The following is a 24,173-nucleotide window of genomic DNA, read 5'->3' on the forward strand; positions in this document are numbered from 1 at the left end:
CAATTCCTCGCATGTGCGCAGTTGAAGAAAGATTCCGCGCGATTCCTGGTTCGGCGTGCTCTCTTCCGCCGTCGACCCCGCTTCACGCCCGCCACATTTGGTCAGAGAAGAACGTCTCCCGCCCTCCTCGCCGTCAATGGTAAAGCCGCACGCGCAATAATGAAAGAGAGAGGGCATTATTACGCGTCGCGCTGGCGGGAGGGAGGGCGAAGGAGGGGAGCGGATGGTTCGGCGAAGAGGACGCGGCACGGATACATGTAGAAGCGCTCACGTGGAGAGCGTGGTGCTGCTGGCGTTCTTGGACCGCTCCTCCTCCTCCCGCAACTTCTTCTTGATCGGGTGGATGTACTCGAGGAGGCGGATGGAAGGCGCCTCTACGGACATGGAGACGACGAAGGCCAGCAGGTACGACGACAGTATGAAGCCGCCGATCGTCATCACCTGGGAGCACGACAAGAAAAAAGTTAACGAAAATCAAAAGGATTCTTTTCTTCCAACTCGATGGAGTCGACACTTTGGAATCACAGTAGTCAATGCGAAAATGCAGTGAAAATGTATCTTAAATGCAAATGTATTTCTGGCACGAATATTTTGACCCACGGTATATTTGGAGCATTTCATAATTCAAAGAGTTGAGAGTCATCAGTGAAATACTATGAGCAGCACTAATAATCGTTTATCTTTCTCCACAAAATTCCTTGGGTCAAGCATGAATGGTATATCGCAAAAAGAAAACATTAGCCCTCGTCATTGAGATTACTTTTTCTATTTTTAAGATAGTCAGAACTATTCATAAATTACTTTATTGCATGAAATTAATGTCCCCGAATAAGCGATCAAAAACTTTTCATGGGTTCACTAAACACAACATTTTTAAATTTAATTTTTAGGCGCTTTATTGACTGAGGTCATTTGCCCTGCTCAACCCAAGAAGTTCGTATTGTCCTAATGCGCAATTTGTTGGAAACTATCTTTCATCCGACTAGCTTTCTTGGTAAGAATTTCCGAAATGACTACCCACAGAAACAAGAATAACTAGAGGGTTATTTTAAATTCCATTACTACTTTTTTGTAGCATTGTTAAAAAATTGAAAACCTCATTGTTTGTGTACTTTGATGTCTTGGGTAAACAGGATACTTGCAATAAGTATTTTATTTCAGTCATCATAGGGACGTAGGACGGGATGAAGGGAGGGAGGGAGTATATAAAGTTGAAGAGACATGTTGTAGATTAGGATATTAGGTTGTGTTTTGTTAGGAGAGACAAAATATTTATATGGTGGTTGTGTCCATCCAAAACCTTCCTTAACCGGCAGATTACCTAATAATAATAATCATTGGGTAGTCTACCATTTCAGGGTAAGTTTTTGGATACGTATACACATATTGTACGCTCCTAAATTTCTTAGTCTCGCCTAACAAGGCTCAATGTGACACATCACGATATAATAAACCCATCTTCATTTCCGCATACTTCCTTCCTCCCTTCGTTCCATCCAACATGACTATCCTTTTACTCTCCTTGCCTTGCTTTACAAACATCCTCCCCTCTCATCACATTCTTCAGCATTCCATCTCCAATCAAAATACTCTGCTTCCATCTCTCCTGTCTCCTCCGGATTTCTCCTAGCAATACCGTCTCCTTCCCACCATGACAAGTACTTCGTTTTGTTTTCTATCCGTCGATTTTAACTTTTCCAACCTAATCCACCTCTGATACCCCAAAACCAGATTTTCAATTTTGTCACTGTATGTCAATGGTATGGGCAACGTCTGGATGAGGGCTCTCGACCGGCAGGTACAGGTTTGAATGGAACTATTAGCATTTCTCGTTTATAAATATCAGTTTTGGTGTGGCGTGACAGCAATTCAGTGACAGCACGCCCTATCACAGTAATCGATGGCCATTTTTTTATGGTTATTTACCATTGAGTCCCTGGTGAGGTGGTACGGGGCATCGGAGTGCATGTAGGAGGCGAACATGACTATGGGATGGATCAGGTAGGCGCAGAAGGAAAGCCGGCTGAAGGGCACGAACACTCGGTTGGACAGGATGGCGTTGACGGGGCCTATTGACGTGTGAAAAGAAAAAGAGAAAGAGGTGGGGGAGGAAGAGGTGGAAATAAAAGTTTAGAAATTTAACTCTTTTTGAGAACCAGATCGTTCGGCCGTGCCTCACAAACAGGTTCGTAGGTGCGACGTTGCGTTCCCAAATGGCATACAACGAGGTTTTCCTGAAGGAAACATTCATCAGTTATTCATAGGTTGAAAATGAAACCTTTACATAACTGAAATAATTTTGAAACGAACGTATTCAAAATTGAGTTATTGATTGCATTATTGTTGCTGAAAGAAATATTAATGGTCATTGTTCCTCTTTGTTATTCCCTTTCAACATATTCTAATTAACTCTGAAAAGGAAGAATTCATATTCAGCTAGATCTAATTCTTTGAGAGAGAACATTTCATTTACAGAAAACAAGACAATCAATTAATTGTTCACTCATGGAAAATCAAATAATTCGACCACATCTAATCACAATCTTTAATGGTCATTTATTCAACACAGTCTGAAAGTATTAAATATTAGGAAAAAGAACAATCTCAAATCTTATAGTTTAATGAAAGAAGTAAACAGGTAAACCCAATCACAATGATCAACTCGACCTAGGTTTTACACGTGAGAGTAGAGCTAACATAGTGCTAATTTCCATACAGCGTGTGGATTATCAGGGCATGGGTGCCTGTTCCTTTCGTTGCACTGCCTGTGGATTCTCAGAAAGATCTGCTACCAGAAAAATTACACTGAAAGGGTGAAGCTGAGGGAACTCAAGAGGAGACACCCGGAATCGAACCTGGGCCCTCCTGTCAGTAGCTAAGCTTTCTAACTGGCTACCACGGCCCCAAATATACAGCCAAGAAAACGTATACAATTAAATACATAACGAATTTGAACACTGAGGAAACTAAAAAACCGACTCATTTTCTGAATGAGTCATTTGAAGGAATTGAATCTCTGAATCCGAATCACCTGTTGGGTTCTAATTCCCTCATGGAGAACCTGATATATATATATGAACTCTTTTTGCCCAGGCACCAACTCTTGCCAAAACCATTTACCCAGGCGCGAGGTTCGACCGATACTAATATCAGAAACCGTTAACAGATTAAAATGTCTGCTATTTAAGTGCACATCTGGAGAAAAATGAGCACATCTTTTATTCCGCATAACTCGACGGATCGGTTAGGTCTTGTGACGAAAAGACCTTTGGTTGGGCGGTAAAAAAAAAATTGGACGCATCTGCATAAAACAAGAATGTCCCCTGAGGACGCTCTTTCCATGTCTGCCTTTATTATAGCGATTTTGCAATTTCAGTTCGATTTCTTCGCCACATAAAGATTTGACTCAACGTTAAATAGGTCGAAACAAAAACTGAAAGATAATTTTTTATACTTTAATAAGATATCGTGTTAAGGTCCTTGCTGTCGCAGGCAAATAATTTTTTCCAGCAGTGTCGGAACTCGATACTTGACCGTAAATATAGATGCAACCGAAGCAATGTAGATGAAAGTGTCCATTGACGAAATCCCTCGCGGTAAAATGAAGCTTCTTCGCAGGTCTATGAGAAATACCTTGCCATGAAAGTACCGTAAAACTGGCAGAATATGCTAGCAGTTCAAATCTTCAACATTTTCGCAATATTATTGAATCGCTAAATTGAACTGCTCGAACGTGAGCCATGAAAAAGGAAGAGGTTTTCGGTGAATACCTGTAGATGCGTCACGCGAATAAATGCCATAGCTTTCCTTTATTTGTGTTTTGTTCGGGGAATCGCGCAACGGAAAAATGAATCTAACTATCCGGTTGGTTCTGCTGTTTTCAGAATAATTCATCGCTTGTTCCCTATTTCACGCATCTTTGTTCATTGCATGATATTTGCAGTAATTTATTGATAATAAAGTATGCCTGGATAATTAAAATTTATATCCAGAAGGAATGATAATGAGCGACCTGAAGATAGTTGCCGTTGTATTACAATATATTATTATTACAAATATCTGGAATCATTTAAATTATTTGGTTAAACAGCATGTCTTATTCAAGGACATACTTCTTGCTTAACCTAAGATGTAAGTCCTTTTCTGTCATCAAAATGGGACGACGGCATTGCGTAAAATATTTGTGACTTACCGCTGAAAACTGATCCTTTACTGTGGTTTCATTGAAAACCGTTCCAAGGTATAGGTATTATATTGCACTCAATGAACATAACAATTAGGCCATACTATGGTTCCCCTATCCCAGGAAAATGAAACCATTAAAATGTCCTCCACTCGATATTTAGAAATTCTATACCAAATATATGAAGGTATGTTTTTTCATCATCTGCCAATGAGCCACGCCCAACTCTGCAATAACTCTTCGGTCCTGCATTCGGAGATACACAAGATGACGGTTTTTGAGCCTAGTTTGATCCTAAGACTATTGTGAACTTTAACACGGATTTTATCGACAGAAAATTCCAAAGGAATTATTGAAAATATTGAACGTATAGGAATGCAATCAGGCCAACTTAAAACGCGCTAATACGATATTATGCAGCTCATAAATATTTTTATTCCAAATATATTACTTTAATACGAGCAATGATAGTTCACAAGAGTTTTACTTTGGCTCTGAGATTTCCTAATCCTTTTATGGCAAACTACTTACGGTATTCCAGGAAGTTAAATCTTCTGTTATTTCTCAACATAATCTCCCCGTAAATGAACAGTTTTTAAAACGTTGGCGCCATGATTCCATGTCCGACAAGAACGCTGTAAGTAGTCCCTTTTGCCCACTGGAAAAACCGGATGGTCCATGGGTTTGGGCTTCCTGGTTTCATTGTCACATTAAGTTCGGCCTAAAAACTACATATAGCTAATATAGCTAACTAACTTACATTTTAGGCATCCATAAATAACACTTTCGCCGCATGTCTCTCACTCGATTGGCGATAAATTTGTATGGGTGTTAAACCATGTAATTGGAGAAAACGGATGATTGCACACTGTTCTTGTGCACTAAACGATACAAATTTAAATATGGAAAACGCTTTTCCATCTAATGGCACCTATGCCAACCATTTGACCTGTACGTTGTGGCCATCTCTATGTGGTATTCACAAAGAATACTCGCACATTTATGTTGAACCACATCTTTCTATCTACTTCCAGTCCCGAGAAAAAAGTTGGGTGACCTTAGAAACTTTAACGCAGCTGTTCACATAGATGTAGGTAATTTTGTCTCGAAAATTTCAATACAATTTTTCATTTAACTTCGTAGCTTAGGCACATGAGAAATCCATTGCGAAAAGACATATCCTTGGGAAAAAAAATCACTCTAGGTTGACTGGCACTTAACCTTCTCCCTCCCACCCTTAACGCCAACCCACCCCCAAAAAAACTCCTCCCAATATATACGAAAAACCGCTCCCTTGATCCATCACCTTGATAATTACTCATAGTGTCGTATCTATGGTCGGTTGAATAAGTGAAACGTGGAAATTTACCTATTAATTTCAATTCATCACAATGAATTCATTATTATTTATGTCTTAAATGAATTACATGTTATTGAGGTAACTCATATGTGCTAAATGAATTACTACCATTATATTTTCATGTGTCGAATCACTTACCGCCCCTTCCGGTCCCACAAGAGATTACAATCCACCCCATCGCCAGTCCCCAAGTGGTGTGGGAGAGGGCGGTGTGGGCGGCCGACTCCAGAGGGCCGATCTTCCGGCCGTAGAGCCCGTAGACGAGGGAAAACGTGATGGCGGTACACAGCATCCAAGCAAAGCCCGAGGTCACCTAGGAAGAGAGGAGCGGAGGAGAAAGCAGGCGTGTCATCAAGGGATACATGCATCTCATAAGTTTGTGCGACGTGGCTCACTCGTCAAGCGCGCGTTGACGAGTTGTCGCTTCCATGAAAGTGATTCCACCGAGAATTAATGATTCCACTGCGGGATGTAAAAGCGGTTTGGCGAGAATAAGTCGGCGTCTTATTCATAAATATTTGATCCGCGTTTATAAGAAACCGCCAAAAAACAATTGTTACCTACCCGAAGGTTGGTTTGATCGGTGATTCACACAACAGGATAGGGGGGGGGGGGCAGTTCCTTTTTGCAAGTTCCGCTTGTGGTTTCCCAGAATGATGGACTCGAAAAATCACCCAGCTTGAGTAGAGCTGAGTGTGCCCAGAGACGTGCCCAGGAACCAAACACGGGCAGTTCGGTCAGTAGTCCACACTCGAGAACGCTCTCGAAACTGTCGCTATTCCCTAGTTAGAAACATTCTTCTCCTGATAGAGTATTACTAAATGCATTCATGTACTTCTCTTTTAAATTTTAGTTTCCTTCAATTCTAGCACATTTTATTAATCTAATAGTAATTAATTAAATATTTGCTCTTACAGATTAATATGTTGCTAACATTGAAGAATTGCCTCGACTTAAGACATGGAGAGGATTTATTACTATGATATAATCAAAGTTCATGTCTATTTCAATCAATGTTGTCGATAAGATGTATGCACAGTAGGTTAATTTGTATTACACGAATTATAAAGATCATCATTCATCACATCCTCTAACAGAAGCATTGATATGAACTACTCGTTACCCTTGGAAAACTATTGCTCAAAGAGTGTTATCTCGAAGATTTGAAGGATCTTGCCCCAAATAAATGTCCTTGGCACATAGTGATATAAATTATATCAAGGGAGAGAAGCAGCCAAGACCAATGTATTAAATGTTTATAATATAGTGAAGGAAGCGATACCCTCAGCCCAGAGGTCCTCGAACTCTTTTGCGTGACAAGAAGCAATAACGTTCCGGGTGGCAGAGGAAGGAGACTGTCGATACCGTCGCTAGGAGCAAAACTTAAAAGGGACTGATCAGAGGCCGAGGAGGCCTTTCATCGGCAGTAGAGGTAGCGATAACTATCGCCTAGCAGAGGACCCACGAGGCATATCCACCTCCAAGCTTACAAGCATGCCGAACTTTCACAGATTATTCTTTGATACACGGGAGAAATAATTCAAGTTGTGAACAATGAAATTTCGAATCCATGTGTGCAATTATGATGACTGCTCAGGCTGTGCACTAATTAAAACGATTGGGCAACTTTTTATCACGCAATGCACCCGGCAAGAATCTACGACGACTCTCACAGCGATGACTTCCTCGAAACACTTAAGAATTACGTGTTTGCCACAAAATATTAATTTCAGTCTCTTTAAAAATCGTTCCCGTCGTTGATCGAAGTATCAAATCATAAATTCACTCCCCGAATCCATTCCAATAAAGCTACATACACGTTTTATTCTCCGTATTTTTAAAACTAAATGTGCATAGAATATGCCGTTACTGAAACAAAGTTTGTTTTCTGCAATACTGTAACCGCAGTACACGCTATAACAGTTGTTAGTGTTGCCATGGATATGGAAGAAACTTTAATAAAACAGTAAAGGTTTTATTTAGGGAAATGCTGTTCCTGAAATACGCCATCTTGTGTATGACTCTTTATGATGCTAATGATTGTGGCTAATTCAATCAATCAATAGTGGAACAACCACCAATATGAAACTAAAAAACAGGCAAATACTGAGGGATAAAGTGTTGGTCAACTGGCATTGGACTCGCTAGGGCTAAGAAGTACTAAAATTCATAGATATTAAAATTCAGGCGAATCCAAAGAATTTGAAACGAAGAATTGTAAACTCACCTTAGAGATTTTCCTGTAGATGATGTCTTGCGTGAGTAAGTAACCAACAACCATTCCAACGATGTATGGACCCAAGCGAGTCCATGGCTTATCGTAGAGCTCATCAAATAAGGAAAAGGGATCCTCAATACTACAAAAAATATTAATCTTGAATCAAAAATATGAAATTATCAAATGAATAATAAAGGATTACAGAAAACTACACAGGTAGCCATAATAACCCGAGAATGTGATCAAGTACACTTATAAATAAGTACATATTAGATATAATGTAGTCAGGTTATATCTCTGTCATTGATCAGCTTATAAACTTCAGCAGATTTGGTCCATGGCTTTTGCAAATAATTTAGAAAATGACTGGAAAATTGAAATCTTAATTAATGCATCACTTGCAGAATTTACCCCTGTGTGCACTCCAAGGAGTATAATCATCTTTTTAAGGTTATCAAATCGAAAACTGGTTTGCAGTGGCTTTCCTCTCTTATTACCTGTCAATCATTTAATTTATTCTTAGTTTCTTCTTGATGCATGCTTCTTACGATTCACACTTGGCCTTCCTCTAGAGACCTTCCCTTCCTCTTCAGATATCGCCTTCAGTAAACCATCACGACTCATGATTAGTCCAATTTTCCCTCTTAATCTTGTAAGCGCCCTTCATAAGATTCTCAGACTCCCGAGGTCATTCTTCATTTGCTTCTCCCTATACATTTCATTTTCATCATTACGCTGTAGAACCACACATCTTCTTTTCTCTGCTACTCCTACCGCGGTTTACTCTCACCCGTATAAAATAATAATACACATATACGTATAAAATACCCACCACCATTTTATATAAAATACTACCTTTTGTCTTCTATTTGCCTCCCATAGAATGCCTTCTAAACTATTCCAATAGTGATACGAGTATTCCTAAAATATCCCTCCTTGGCCATGAGAAAAGTTGGCAAGCATAGCAGAGAGATAGTTGGGATGGACATTGATAGGCAAGTGAGCAAGAGAGGTTTCTCCGTTTTCGTTGGTACTTTTTAGCTTATATGAGGTGGAAACGTTAAGATCGCATGCGGTAGACAAGCTGGTATTAGAAGTGGGCGGTGATATGATTAAGCACGTTAAGTTTGCTGACGAGTGAATCAGGGTTGTACAGACAAGGGTTTGCAGTTTGGTTAGTGCTTCACGGGAACAAATTGAGACATGGAGCGTGAGGACTAACCACACGGAAACCAAAGCAACGAAGTTCACAAGAAGTACGCACGCTAAGTTATGAATAAAAATATGAATTATTAAATCAAAGAAGTCGAAGTAGCTGATGTATTAGGCCAGCGTTTCGGTGGAAATTTGCCGTAATAATGTTGAAATTGATGGGGAACAAGCTTTGGCGAAATTAGAATGCTAGAGATGAGTGGATTCAGTGGAAGAAGGGATCCAGTTTCCTGATATTTGAGGCAAGATGTTGAACTTTGGTCGATGTCGAGGGTTTTGAGGTTGGAGATTAATCGATAAAAAAATCTGGGCAGAGAGGAGGACGAAGGACGGAGTTTTAAATATGTCAGGAGGAGAGTTGATGTTGCCAAGTGAAATCGGAAGAAGAGCAAGAGCGTGGGCGGAAGGAAGATTGAAACGTGGTTTGATACGTATTTAAATGCGTTATTTAAGGGAAAAGGTTAGGCGAACTGGGATCTGAGGAGAGAAGAATATAAATTTTTCAGGCGGCATGAAGACCATTAGGAGGTATGAAGGAAATAATATGGAACATACCGAGACGAAATGCAATGCATAGTAGTGGTTAATAATCATTGAAAACCTACCCTGAACTGGTAGATTATCAATAATTGTCCTCTTGCTTTCCGCTTCACTGGAAATTTTCCCTTCATGTCAGAGAGAAAATTCTACTTCAAAAGGTTTCAAAACATTTCCAATGTGTTTCCCATTAGTCTAATTTTAAGATTATTACCCGCACTCTTCGACTACAGTCCAATACATTGATTTTGTTCATGTTTATCTATAGCATGTACTCTCTCACCCCCATCTCGTCTAGTGCTCTTGCAATAACTTTTTTTCTCGACCGCAAGTATAGCTATGTCGCCCACAAATCATAATTGTTTAGTTTATCACCGTGTAATATTAAGTACTCATTTTTTCTCCGTGTAATTGGACAATATTTCTCTGTCATGTTGTCTTATCAACGAACACATTAAAGTTCGGGGGCGAAAATTATAAACCTCTCTTACTTCTTTATTTAAACCTACTTCTCTTATCTTTTATCGAATCTAATCAGTTCTGCCTGTTCTCTATATAGAGCTGTATTCATTTCTTTTATTCGTATCTCACACCAATTTACATTAGAATACTTAAGAATTATATTCAATTCGCTTTTTCGACAGATTTTTTTCCAGATTCAATTCCAGATTTTCAAATTCAATGTCTGTTAGTGATTTTGCATCCTATTCTCTGCAATTAATATGAGAGCAATAATAGCTTCTCGGACTTCTACTGTTTGGTACATCATTCTTTACATTCCGAGCCGTCCAACAAATTGTTTGCAGGTTTTCGTACTCTTTTGTCCTCTGGTACACCTATATATTACACACGTGCCTGTAATTCTGGGCTAAATTCTTATTTTCTCAATTTTTATTTTGTCCTGAGTTTATTTTTTTAGATCACTGGTGCCAACTTTGTCTGTAAATTCTTCACAGGAGTGTTTTACTCTGTGCCCGTGAAAGGTTTCTGCCTGCCTGCCCCGGCCATCGCTCAAAAAATAGGTAAGCTTGGCTTAAAGCTTTCCTTTCTCTTCCCTCTACCTTCCTACCCTTGGCATTATTACCTTTCCACAGTTTTCCTTCCAAGAGGTGAGCCGATCCCACCACCACGTATTTTGCATTATCTTGAAATGTTTGTGCTGATACTTTTCATCAGTTATCCTCCGCATTGTCGCCAACCCCAGCCCACTTCAATTTCAAGGAATAATGCAATAATGCCTTATTCAATGGGGCATTTCTTTTCCGTTATAAAGATTCTCTAAATACTCTTCCCATCTCAGAACTTTATCTTCTAGAACATTTTCACTGCTACTGTTCCCATGCGTTCATTAAAATTATATCTTCTGTTTTTGTGAGCCGATTCCACTTTTCCTTCAGCGATGTTATACTATCCACTTGTTCACAAAAGGTCATCGTCCATTCTTCAATGGCTTTTATCGCCTCGTGGTTGATTTCAATTTTCTTTTGCAACATTTCTTCCTCCTCCAATATCTGAATTATTTTCTTTCTGCTCTCATTTGGTGAACCATTTCATCTTTGAACTTGGTCCCTTTTCTTAGGTTTCCTCCTTAGACCACGTCTGAAGGTACGAATATACTTTATCCAAATATCAATACGTTCATGCAATTATTTCTGTTCTATGTGCATGGTGCTGTCAATTCAAGCGTGCGAAAGTGCACAATTCAAGTGTGCGTATGAAAAAATCAAAAGAGTACACCCTCAGTTTCGTAAATTTTCTATTTTTGCATGGAAAAATGGGCTACAGGAAAAAGAGATATTTTAATGCTACTTTATTTTGCCGAATCTAATTACTAACGATACTTTTTTATTCTTACTTATAGAGTTAAAAGATGACGTTAAGGTTACCTGGGTGAATGCTTGGCTATGTAGGTGATGATCCCAGTAGTGAACCAAGATGACACCAATATGAGCGATCCAGCAGCAAGAGCGATGCGGAAATGCCTAGAAGAAAGATACGAATTAATCACTAATAATAATTAATACTCCTTATTTTATAGGTATTGGTTTACTGGCGGGATAAAATTAATAGATTTTAGTTCGAAAATGGGCAATTTTTTTCGCTCTCATTCCCACTCTCCATTTGAAGAGAACACTTCTAAATGTTAATATCGAAAATAATATGAAACATTTGGATTTAGATTGATAAAAACTAACTAAAATATTTTCGAGCTTCCCTGATGTACTTCCTATCAAATTTCCAGCCCTCGCTTGAAGATATATGCTCCCCAGATGTGCTAATGGTGTAAAATATTTATCGATGTAAAAGTGAACGCGAATATTTTGCATTTCACAGAGGTTTTTTTAATACCACTTCTTAGACTCTTGAAGAACATCCAGTAAGCTTTAATATTCCTAGTCTGTGCACCATGTGTTTTTTAAGATACAGCCTTGGTCTAGAGATATTTTATATGAATATATATTTATAGGTCTAGAGATATTATATATATTTATATATAGTATATTTGAGTGTTTGTGTTTATGTGGCCAAAGATAAAATATTTGCAGAAGCCAAAAAGGAGCACAAAAAAGAAAAAAAAAGACTCACTGAGTATATTGGTGATCCTAACAACCTTATTTAGATTTTAAAGTCATTTGAGTGAATTAATTAATATCAAGGTTACTCCATATCAAAAACTCCAATAATACGATTTCTTCGAGGCATAAATATTTAACGCTTCCGGAGTGAATTTATGTTGTCAGAACCCAGGTATTGCATGTTTATATGAATCCATCTTGGGTCTATCCACTCCTTTTTAAAACCAACTTAAAAATTACAATTTTACCAATTTGTGGATGTGGTTACAATTTTTCCTGTTTAATTTCATCTTCCCCAGTTTTTACCAAAAACTGTTCAGAAGAACATATGTTGCTGAATTAATTTCACCCCGAATAATATAGGGGGAAACCTTTTTTGAGGTTTCGAGTTCATAATTAATAGTCTTCCGGGTAATTTGTGGGATTTATAAAAAGCGTTTTTCCTTCATGATTCGGTTTTCGTTGTCGTATAACATGCTATTACAAGTGTTTGCCTCAAGGGGGTCTTGAGGTATTTCGAATAAACATGCTATTTTGTTAAATTATCCGAAATTTGTCATTAAAAATGGAACAAGCTGTCATTAAATGTATGAAATTGAGATCAAGCCTACTCTAATATAGAATAAAATAAAACAAATATACGAGGCTATTTTGATGGAAGTCATTATTAATGGGAGCAAAAAATATGCCGAAAATATTTGTTCGAATGGCAATTTTGCCAGTGATAATATAATTCAACTTGAATATCATAAATTATCAAGTTATACCATGATTTTCCATGAATTTATATGAAGCATTATATAGGGGTCACAATTGGCTTTTTATAAACATTATCTTTGAAAGCAAAATCATTTTCACAAACAAAACAGTCATAGGAGGCAAATTTAAATTACCTGGTCGACAGAAGAAGAAGTAATACCCCGAGAGTGTAGAATTGGCTGTCATCTGCGAGGTACCAACTCCATACCATGCACTGGAAAAAAATCAATGAATATTCTAAGGAAACATGAAAGAAATTTCAAAAAAATATCAATAAGGGGAAGAATTCATGAGAGCACATTGCATTCATATATGCCCTATTACAATCAGGTATGTTTAATGAAGCAACGCGCGAAATACTTGTTTCGGTATCTTAAATAGGATGTTTATTAGGATGAAATACTCTCATGATAAGTAAATTTCTAATTGAATAGTGAATTAAGGTACATTTTTTCGGTATGGCGCTATTTCCTGAATATTGCATCATTATGACGTCTATTTTCACTCGCAGGAACTGGTGTACTTGGAAAAACCCATAGAATATCGTGATCAGTTAAGCTGTATGTTAATCGTTTTGGGTTCCCCTTGAAACGGTTTTTCTTTCACGATATCCCAAAGAAAGAAGTCGCGTAGTTTATGGACAGGAATAAGAGAGGGTGGCCTTGACCATAGTCTTTAATGCGATGGGAACCTATTACACCAGGCGACCAGGTCGCTAACCGACTGGAGAGTGCCGAGTCTTTTTCCACTCACGGTTTTTTCCGGCAACTAGTAAATTCATGAAATGACTTTTTCTAATGAAAGTCTTTTGCCGTCCATCACGACGTTACTTTTTAGACAATTCTGTCAAAAATGGAGAATTAATTCATCCCTTGGGGGGGCTTTAGCATTATGCTGCATTCGAAAATTTCCCTAGCAGCCACTGCATGGACATACTAAGAGCGGTATGTATATTTATGATACCAATTTATGATAGGTTGAATAAAGATGATTTTCCCCATATTTTCAAGACGTAAAAGTAAAATCAGAGAGCATTCTGTAAGGAATAACTTTCGTCAAAGAATTTCCCGCGTGATTCTGTGTTGCCTTTTTAGGGCTAAATATTATAACTCAGAATATTAAATTATTACGCGACCGAAATATAATTGGGAAAAATTGTATGCATCCAATCATAAAATACATGGAAAGGCGCAGGGAAAGTAGCCATGAGAAGAAATCCATCATACTCGTTTGAAAAATAGCTTAAGATTTTGCGTGCATGCGAGGATATCAAAATTCAGAGAAAGTTATAACTCAACGTAATTCTGTTGAGTAATTGCGTCAAGAAGAGAATGTGGGAGCGAATTCTTGAACGATCTGATTATGGTCACGGGACGAAAAAAATGAAAGAATGTTCGTAAGTTGAAGAAGAAAAGTTAATCAAAGTAGTTCTTTGTAAAAAGATAAAAATCTCTCCCTCAATAGGATATAACTTGTAATCCTTATTGATCTATCCCTTAGAGAACAAAGAAAGTGAGTTGTAAGAAAAATTAACACCTTCATAGTCTGTGCACAAATGAAGAGAAAAAACTCATTAGCAACACGCGACTTAAGAAAAAGATAGGAAATGTGGATTCTCATCTGATTGTACTTATAAATTATACACTGAGTAAAGAAATGGTTTAAGAGGCTCAGCCTTTGTCTTCCATGGTGTTTTATTTTACCTACTTTAGGTCTTTCGTTACCCCGTCGTTCCCCGTATTCTTCCGAAGACAGTTTCGTTCCTTTTCCAGGGAATTGGGATCTGTTATTGCAAAAATACAACAAAGGTGGCGCCAAACTGTTCCTCTAAGGTTAATAATAAAAGTGCCCACCTATAGTAACGAATCCTCGGGTTGATTACTGTGAATCGACTCGCAAATGGCGTGTGAAAGCCACACATCAGAGCAAGGAAGCCAATTTCTATTCCCCCGTATGTGTTTTCCCAGGGAATTATGGTACCCGAAAAATCAGATGGGTTGGTTAAATTTGAGAATGCTCAGAGAAGAAACCAGGAATAGAACATGGGGCCTCGGGTCGCCCTGGCCCTGGATATGGACCCTGACCATGGGATAGTCACTTTCATAATGAAAGAGCTAGATAATAAATGTATGGCTGCAAACTGCTTTTGATTGGAATTTCTAAATTGGAGTTAAAATTAAGCCTTATTATTTTAACTTACCAGGATTGAAAGCCAACATAAATTTAAAAAAGCCAATTCAACTTCGCGAAGGATAACGGAAGATTTCCCATTTTTAGAAGGGGATGAAGAAAAAAAATCATCGAGGCAACGTTAAAAAATCAGCTTTAAACCCATTACAATTTACTCTCTCCGTAGTTGTACTTACCATTTGATCTACGGGATAAAAAGTGTTGATGTAAAGGATGTTCCTCCACCAGTATTTGGGGCAAAGTTCATGGTCGAGGGTCGGGGGAGGGAAGACAGACCCGTCCATGAGCCAGCGGGCCGTGACCTCCACCATTCCGATGGCGACGAGATAGGTCGGGGTCAGCCTGGGGAATAAGAGAAGAACGGTGCAATTCAATCACTCGCACACATCGGTAACCATGTGGTCAGACATGAGCAATGAACCAGCGAATTGTGGGAGCTCACTTTTTCACTGTGGCCATATATATATACTACCTTGATCAAAAAGTTCCCGGAATAACCACCGTGTGGCGCTCCCATCGTTCCGATTTGAGTTCTGTTTTTTTTGTTAAATTGGTACATCTGTTGTTGATATTCCCTTTAAATCTTAGTGTCATAACTTGACATTTGCAAAAGTTACGTAGCCAAGAGTACATCTATCTCTGTGTGTGTTGGCGATTTTTTACAATTGCAGAAATGGATTTAAATTTGCAACAACGAACTTGTATTAAATTTTGCGTAAAAAACGGATTTAGTGGCGCACGGACGTTGGAAATGTTGGAAAAGTGTTTCGGCAACGATTCTCTAAAAAAAACGGTCGTTTACCAGTGGCACGAGCGGTTCAGAAGTGGTCGTGAGTCAATCGAAGATGATGAACGCAGTGGCAGACCATCGACATCGAAAGTCGGTGAAAAAATTGATAAAGTAAAAGAAATGTTGGTCAATAACCGCAAATTAACCATCAGAGAAATAGCGGAGGACTTGAACATTGCCTATGGATCCGCCCAAGACATTGTGGTTAATGATTTGGGTTTCCGTCGTGTAGCAGCAAAAGACCTCAATTTCATGCAAAAAAGAGACCGTGTTGACGTCGCAAAAGACATGATTTGCGAGGCTGAATCCGATCACACATTCATCAAAAGGATCATTACTGGAGACGAGACGTGGGTTTATGAGTACGACACGCAATCCAGACATCAGGCAAGTGAATGGCGTTCACCAAATGAGCCGAGACCAAAAAAACCACGTCGTTTTCAGTCAAAAAAGAAGGCAATGCTGACGGTTTTCATGGATTACAACGGTGTAGTGCATCATGAATTTTTGCCAGAAGGCCAGACAGTAAACAAAGAGTATTATTTGGGCGTTATGAGACGTTTGCGTGAAGCAATTCGCCGAAAGAGACCAGAAACGTGGGCAGAAAACTCGTGGATTTTGCACCATGATAACGCACCGTCGCACAGTGCTATCATTATTCGTAATTTTTTGACGAAAAATGCAACAAATACCATCCAACAGCCACCGAATTCACCTGATTTGGCTCCCTGTGACTTCTTTCTGTTCAATCGAGTTAAAAAACCATTACGGGGAACGCGTTTTAGCAGCCGAGAGGAAGTAATGGAAAAATCGCAGGAAGCACTGATGGACATACCGAAAACCGAATATAAAAAATGTTTCGAGGATTGGATCAAGCGCTGGCATAAGTGTGTTGCAGTCGATGGGGATTACTTTGAAGGGGACAATATAGATTTAGATGAATAAACTTGTATTTTTAATTTTCTGAATAAATTCCGGGAAATTTTTGATCAAGGTAGTATATATATATATATATATATATATATATATATATATATAATATATATATAACGATTGTACGGAAAAACTCACACGAGCGGCACAATAATGGGCTGTCAAGTCTCTCTTGAAGAAGGCCTCTGAGAGGGCCGAAAGCTCGAACAATTTACCGTGTGAGTGTTCTTTTAAATGTGTCCATTCTTTTCTATTTGTGTTATATTGTGTCAGCCCATTATATATATATATATATATATATATATATATATATATAGCCACAGTGAAAAAGTATATATATATAGTATAGAGTAGTACATATATAAAGTTTATAGTATATATATATATATATATATATATATCTGTACAGCTGTAACTAAATTTTATTCGTGTGTGTATTGTAGGCCTTTTTATGGACATAGGTAGTTTCTTCATTACGAACACCGTCTGTAGGCACGCGATTTTGCAGAAACTTTGGACAAATATGATTTGTTTTTTCCAGGCATGATGAATACCGAGTGTGAAAAAACGAACTAATTCACTTTTAAAGTTACCTCTTAAATAAATAATGCGAAACCATTGAGTTTTTCATTGCTATTTACAATGTACGAAGCGTCAGCTCAGCTGTCTGAATAAATCATTATGTACGGTTATTAGTAATAAAATAATAGCTGGAGATAGAATGCGACAGCCTAAACATCTCTCATCATTGAAGTGAATGAATTAAAATCTAAATGATGAGTGAAACATGTGCAGCCAAGAGGGAGTGAAAAAACCTTTTTTTTTTCCAAAATATCGATTTTTTTCGCTGTCAAAAATTTCCAGAAAAGTGTGCCCAAATAGGACTTGGACTATGTTACTTGGTCTATTTTTACCCTATTAATGCAAAAAATTAATTTCCAGATTTGTGTTTTATATTAAGATCAATGAAAATACGTCCACGAAGAGTATAATAAAAAGGGACGAACACGCCCCCCGCCTTCCACTTCCTCATAACGAACTCTACGTAAAATATACTTTTTCTCATGGTTCATGTCACCATTCCAACGCAACAGAAATCTTTTGAACCCAATAAACGGTGAAAACTCGCCGAGGATTAACGATATCATTAATTATTATCGAAGGCGAGGCTTAATATTTTAACAACCACTGTTATATGCCTGCTACGAATTTATAATTTATAAATTAATATTAATAATTTGTTTATATATAATATATAAGTAATTTATAATTTATTGGAAGTATATAATATCAAATCTATCTAAAAATTATGCAAAAGAGGCAAACCGCAAACTGACGTTTTAAGAAATCTCCTCGCCGTTTATAAAGACAGAAAACTTCATAGAGGTAGGATTTTCAGGTAACAATGGTAGAGAGAGGTGGAGAGAAACCCGGCGTCGTCATTTGCCTACTCCAAAGAAGAGACCTGACCCTGACGGACGGCATACTCCATTTAGAGTGCTCTTCAAGACGTGACTGAAAAATCGTGATCGAGATGTCCCTGAAAAATCCTGTCACCTCCGGGATTCGAACTCGGGTCCACGAATTAGGAAACCAGCACATTAGGCTTTACCCCATTCCAATCCACACAACCCGATCCCACTTTAATTAGAGTAAATACTTTATAATTATAGTGGGAAATAAATTAGCATATGAACCAAAATTTCAGTCATTCAGCGCGTAATCTTTTTGAAGAAATAAAATCAATTGCAGAAATTAAGAGCTATATTAGAGTTACATCTGCCCCATACATTAATCTTACAGAGATCTAAAACGAATATTAAATTTCAACCAATCACCCACTGCCAAGATTAGTCCATTTTTCCTCTTCAGCGAGTCTATTTTTGTCCCAGACAATGAAAAGCTCTTTGTCTTTGCAACTAGTGACTTTGCACCCACAAACAGCCTCTTATTACCGCGAATTTCTCTTGATGGCATACTTTCGGCGAAATTATTCTCATGACCCATTGATTCCCACACTTGTTTTTTTCCACAAGTAAAAACCCACGACGGATCCCGGAAGTCCACCCCAATATTTTTATGTGAAATTTTTAGGGAGGGTTTTTTTTTTAATTTCTACATGAGCATGATACCTATCGCATTGCGAAAATTTTGGGAGAAAACGCAGCGGAACGTATGAAGCAAGTGAAATGCGATCGACGATCACGTGATTCAACTTGCCTGGGAAGCATCAAGAGAATTCGCGTTTATACGGTTCAGGGCGCGGGATGTCCTCAACACAATAGCGATGGAGATATTGCCGCCAAACCGAGGGAGAATCTTTTCTTGCCGCGAAAGCTTCGCTTCCAACTTGAGGTTTCTTTTCATCGCGCCCTGCCCTCCCGCTCTGATGCATTCATGTTGCGTGAAAGATGCGCCAATCCATGCGCCATCCGACAGTCAAGTGTTCCTAGTTATCTAGTTGTCCCGTACCAACTCTAAGCAGCAGTAATCGCAAATCTTGGGTAGCATTCATGGAGTTCATCAATTTTCATTCGACGGTCACGCTTGATGAAATGTGGCTTGAGAGCTCTTCCGTGATGTAGAAACGGGATGACCAAATGACGCACGGGAGTGATGAACGCCCGGACGTCATTTCCTTTCCCAAAATTAAACGTCCGAGACCAACGCGTTACTGATATTTCATCAATCACCACATCAAGATAAACTGCGGTAATTCGACGGTGGATTTTACTTGGATAAACTTTTTGGGGCATTAAAAAAGCGGACAGCAAAACGTACTTCGTACGCTGCTTGATTTTCAATTTTCGTTGTCATTTCAGGCAAATAGAGTAACAATGACAAAACTCACACAATAACCGTGAAAATTACCGCGAGCCAATCGAACATGTCAGTCATGCGAATATGTCTGGACAAGTACACCTGAGAATAGTACATGCGATTTATTGTTTTGACCGTGACCTTCCGAAACGTGAGCGCTAGAGGGAAATAAATTGGCGCTACATTTGAACTCGACGAGGTAATATATCACCAGTTGGAATCTAAAATCACCCAACAAACCGACCTTTGTCCTGAGGGCAGCGATTCAATATTTAATGATTTTTTGTGTTCTATATTTGATTGATGGTTCATCTCGTAGCTCTACTTTCGGCTGCTTAACTCCAACCAAGCAATTTATAATAAAAACAATCGTTTGAACCTTCAAATAGCCCCCTATAACTATCCTAACCTATCATAACCTATATCCTAGCTATAGCTAAATAACCTATCTAAACAATGAACAACATTTAGAAATTCAATTCAGAGTTTCACCGGCAACAAACTATTACATTCAAGTAACCAAGTAGATTTAAAAGAATTAAGACATATTCTTTTTGGGCTTACCAAATATGTAACTGTTTATGTAAGCTTCGACAATTGTTCTACATGAAGTCCACTTAATAGAATCAGTTCATTAATTTTTACTGGTATAATTTACGGTGAAAATTTTTAACTTAATGTCATATTGTTAGTTAAATCTGTATGCGGTCCAAGTGTTACAGATTTTACTTCAATATTGCGTCAGCGGCAGCCGTTGCAAGTTGGAGTATATTCAGTTCACCTGCATAAACATGCGACGCTGAGTTGAAGTTTTTCTTTCGCCTGAGCAAATCGCCAGTCGAAGCTTACTTAATGCTATAAGGCGGCTTATGGAGAGTCTGCTTTTCCCTATAAAACATATGGAACGTGGCTTTTAATGTTTAAAGAGTGAGGATAATGATTTTTATGAGTTGGACCCGCAGTTACAGCCACTCGCCGTACAGAAGAAAATATTGACAAACTTCTGCCATTGAGAGCAGAGATAGTCGGATAACGTTTCGAGCGCTATCAGAAATATGGGAAATTTCATTGAGTTCCTCTCACACATTGGCAGCAAATAAATTACACTTAGGACGTGTTTGTGCGCGGTGGATTCAAAGGCTTATCATACCCGAACAGCAGAATGTTAGCATGCACAACTGTCCGGAGCTGAGGTTGACGTTGCAGGAAGATGAGCAGTTAATTTCGAAGCTTATGAATGGAGCTACACTTGGTACCATCATTCTGATCAAAAAAGCAAAATTTAAAACCGTGTGGAAATTTCCGACACCACCAACACAGAAAAAGTCGATTTCATAGCTCCTGCATGGGGAAGTTACGGTCATATCATTTTTCGATATTCAGCGAATTGTGTATCATTATGTCCTCCCAAACACAGAATTAAAAATGGAGAATACAATAGTACAGAAAATTCTACAGGGCCAAATCAATATCAAAAACGTTAATACACGGTCACAACTCTGTTTCTCAATTCTAGCGTATATTAATATCTGGAAAATGTATATGGAAAGTATGGTCTCTCTCCACTCAGACCTAGCCCCATGTAATTTTCCTGTTTTCCACCGTAATTAAACACATTCAATGCGCTTTTAATTTACATTTTCATTTCAAGTTGCTCAGACGATTTTGAAGGAGCTATCAACAAAAATTGTTTCCAGCATATCGTTAAAGACTGGAAATAAAGTTGGGAAACAAAGATATTGGGAAGAGCCATCAAAATCTGGAGGATGAGTAAAGGTATGTTGTTGGAAAAAATGTGATTATTATTTTGACAGACCTAGCAGCAGATGTTTTTCGGAAATTTCGACAAATGTTTTTTGAGATGTGATATTTGTGATTGAATATAAACTGGTTTATGAGAAAAATGACAATTCACTAATCTAAGAATTTTGCTTAACAGCTAATTCAATTTCACCTTTCATTTAATTCAACTCGTAAGCAGCCAAAATGGATATTAACTGGCCGGTGCTGAACCAAAAATCCATTTCATAGCGCCTAACGAATGAGTTGCCCACAATTTTGGACCGCTGAGTCGAATTGAGCGGAATTGTGCGCGATAAAAGTCCATTCTTGTTCCGAAAAACCTTCGCAAGCCGCTCTCATGGAGTATACAATGACGAATTTTCATTTTTCTCGTGAATCCATTTGAAATTCGCTTTTTTTCTTAATCTCCAAATTTAGGCCATTGTGTGCCATCTCGCTACTCGCGTTCGTGAAACAAAAGCAAGCATGTCCCCCTACCACACTCGGATTGGCCCAACACTAACTAGATGACCCTCCGCTCCTTAAGAGGACGGAGCTTGGCCTCTTTACGTCACTTCGCAAGCGGAAAATGCAGTTACGTCGCGGCGAAATGGTAAGAAGAATGGCGAGGGTGCCTTCGCTCTCCGATCCCCGTGGAAACACTAAGCCATGAGAGGGCGATTGAGTGCAAGAGTTATACCGCAATACCTGGAATCCTTCCTTGCGAAGCGAACCGTTGAAATTATGTCATAGTTCTAGAGTGGGTGGGAACCAATTGAGAGAAAATTCTTGAAGATCTTTTTTGGCCTTTTTTATTTACATTAGGACACAGAATAACGAGAAGAAGAATAATTCTGAGTCCACTTCGGCGAACTTCTTTTATTTATGTACATCGTATGGATTTTATTTTTGAAGGCGGGGTCTGAAGATCATATGGACAGATAATAATGTTGTAAGCGATTGAATAAGTATACGGATGAGTATAAAAAAGGACTTCAGGAAAGATTATCAAGATGGTTTAGGCGCAATTATGGGGTTTTTAGAAATAGAAATGAAGCCAATAAGGAGGGCATTGTCGAGCAAGGAAAAAATATACCTACATTTTAACCAAACAAAGAGGGTTACAAGACGAAGGGTAATCAGATCCCATGAAAATGGAAAGAATAGACGGATATAGCGTTCAGTTATAAATCGAAGGTTCTCGGTTTAAAATAAAGGTACAGTACCTTTGGATTCTCCAAGCTGAATCATTGCTAAAACGTATGAATTCAGGTTTCCTACCGTATTTTACTTTATCATACGCAGGAAAAGTTAGGTAAATCATATTTTTTTAAACATCTCAAAAGAGGAACTATGCTTGAATTATAGAATTTGAAATACTGATATGAGTAGCGCTACTCCAACAAGTTTAGTATTTTTTTAGTATCCTGCAAGCCACCGCTAAGAAGCGTGGCAGGGGGTGAATAGACCAGACTAATTTTGACTCAAAATACTTTTTCCCTCCGAGCGCGGTGGGTCAACGTTATTCTGTATATCCCTTATCGTTCGTGGAACCTATCCTATATCCCTTATCGTTCGTGGAAAAAATTTCATCTTTAATCTATAATTAATCTCTCTAACTTTATTGCATGATATCGCCTACCGTAATACGAGGCTAACAACAAATTACCACATCATTGCTAATGTGACATACTTCCAATTAATGCAAGAGCTTTAATCTCTAATTTAACCTTCGCTCCGTGAGTGATTCCCAGCCTAGCTCCTGTAATAATTTAGATACGTTACTCAATTTATCATAACAACGTTTTACAGGCCTAGCTCCTCTACGCAGCACGCGATTCAATTCGGCAATCAATCCAAGTTCATTCCATATACTATTACCGTATTCTAAATGAGGCCTAACTCGAGAAAGATAACATTGCTCGGTAGCCTTTCCGTCACATTTCCCCAATACTCTATTAACAAATCCTAATCATTTCTTAGCTTGTCCACATATATTCCGCACATGTTTTACCCAGGGAGTTAGTGAATGAGGGTAGCATCTAAGTACAGGGTGCGGTCACATAGCTTCCTTTTTTATAAAGCAAAACCCCTTTAAAAAAGGAAGTTATGTTACTGCACCATATTCTTACTCGTAATCGAGTCTACACTTTACATTTCGGTGTTCCAAATGCAGTAGGCGTTCGAGAGGGAATTACTCTTTTCCAAAAATGCATCACTGCGCATTTTTTTAGTTTAATTCTAATTGGCAAGTGTCGCACCAATGCTGTATAGCTTGGGTTACATGCTAAAGCTACTTTATCCTCAGGCTTACGGATATCTGTGAAAACCACACCAATAAACCATCGGAAAATAAACGTATCTTACTAGTGACTATGGAGTTAATGTCGTTTACATGCAGAGCAAACAAGACATTTCAGAAGACAAAATACACCCATGTCGACGCTTCTATGAACAGGGTGACCACCACCGCAGAGGGATAAGTTCGAAGCGGACCTCCTGATTTTATAGGTGGGCCATTACAGATCGACTTTCCGTAACCATGTGGGACGAAATGCTCTCGACGGTTTAAAATTGTATTCCTTACGGTAGTGCAACTCAAATTCAATCACAAAGTAAATGTGTACTTCTCTGGCGAGAAAATGTGGACTGGGCACCATAAATATTGATCACCGATGGGGAAAATCATTAATTCTATGAAGGAGTCCCTCGTTACCCACTCGCATGGTTTGACATATCATTGATCAAACCTTCATCCACCTGAAAGAAATGACTTGAGGTAACACAGTATACTTTTGTGCGCGCTTTCATAT

At 38.5% G+C, this 24,173-nt stretch overlaps 1 protein-coding gene across 1 annotated transcript in view; it reads right to left on the reverse strand.

Moving 5' to 3' along the window:
• Positions 1–267: 267 nt before the first annotated feature.
• The window catches only part of LOC139696782 (O-acyltransferase like protein-like), a 77,123-nt gene continuing 53,217 nt past the window's right edge, over positions 268–24,173 (reverse strand). The window contains exons 9-16 of the mRNA XM_071595625.1: positions 15,212–15,377; positions 12,980–13,059; positions 11,397–11,492; positions 10,595–10,718; positions 7,771–7,893; positions 5,682–5,856; positions 1,927–2,069; positions 268–441 (exon numbers count right to left, since the gene is read on the reverse strand). Of these exons, the coding sequence (XP_071451726.1) occupies positions 268–441; positions 1,927–2,069; positions 5,682–5,856; positions 7,771–7,893; positions 10,595–10,718; positions 11,397–11,492; positions 12,980–13,059; positions 15,212–15,377 (1,081 nt within the window). The remainder of the gene's footprint in view (positions 442–1,926; positions 2,070–5,681; positions 5,857–7,770; positions 7,894–10,594; positions 10,719–11,396; positions 11,493–12,979; positions 13,060–15,211; positions 15,378–24,173) is intronic.

This window comes from Hetaerina americana, unplaced genomic scaffold (assembly GCF_022747635.1).
Source record: "Hetaerina americana unplaced genomic scaffold, ioHetAmer1.1.p SCAF_1, whole genome shotgun sequence".
Lineage (NCBI taxonomy): Eukaryota > Metazoa > Arthropoda > Insecta > Odonata > Calopterygidae > Hetaerina > Hetaerina americana.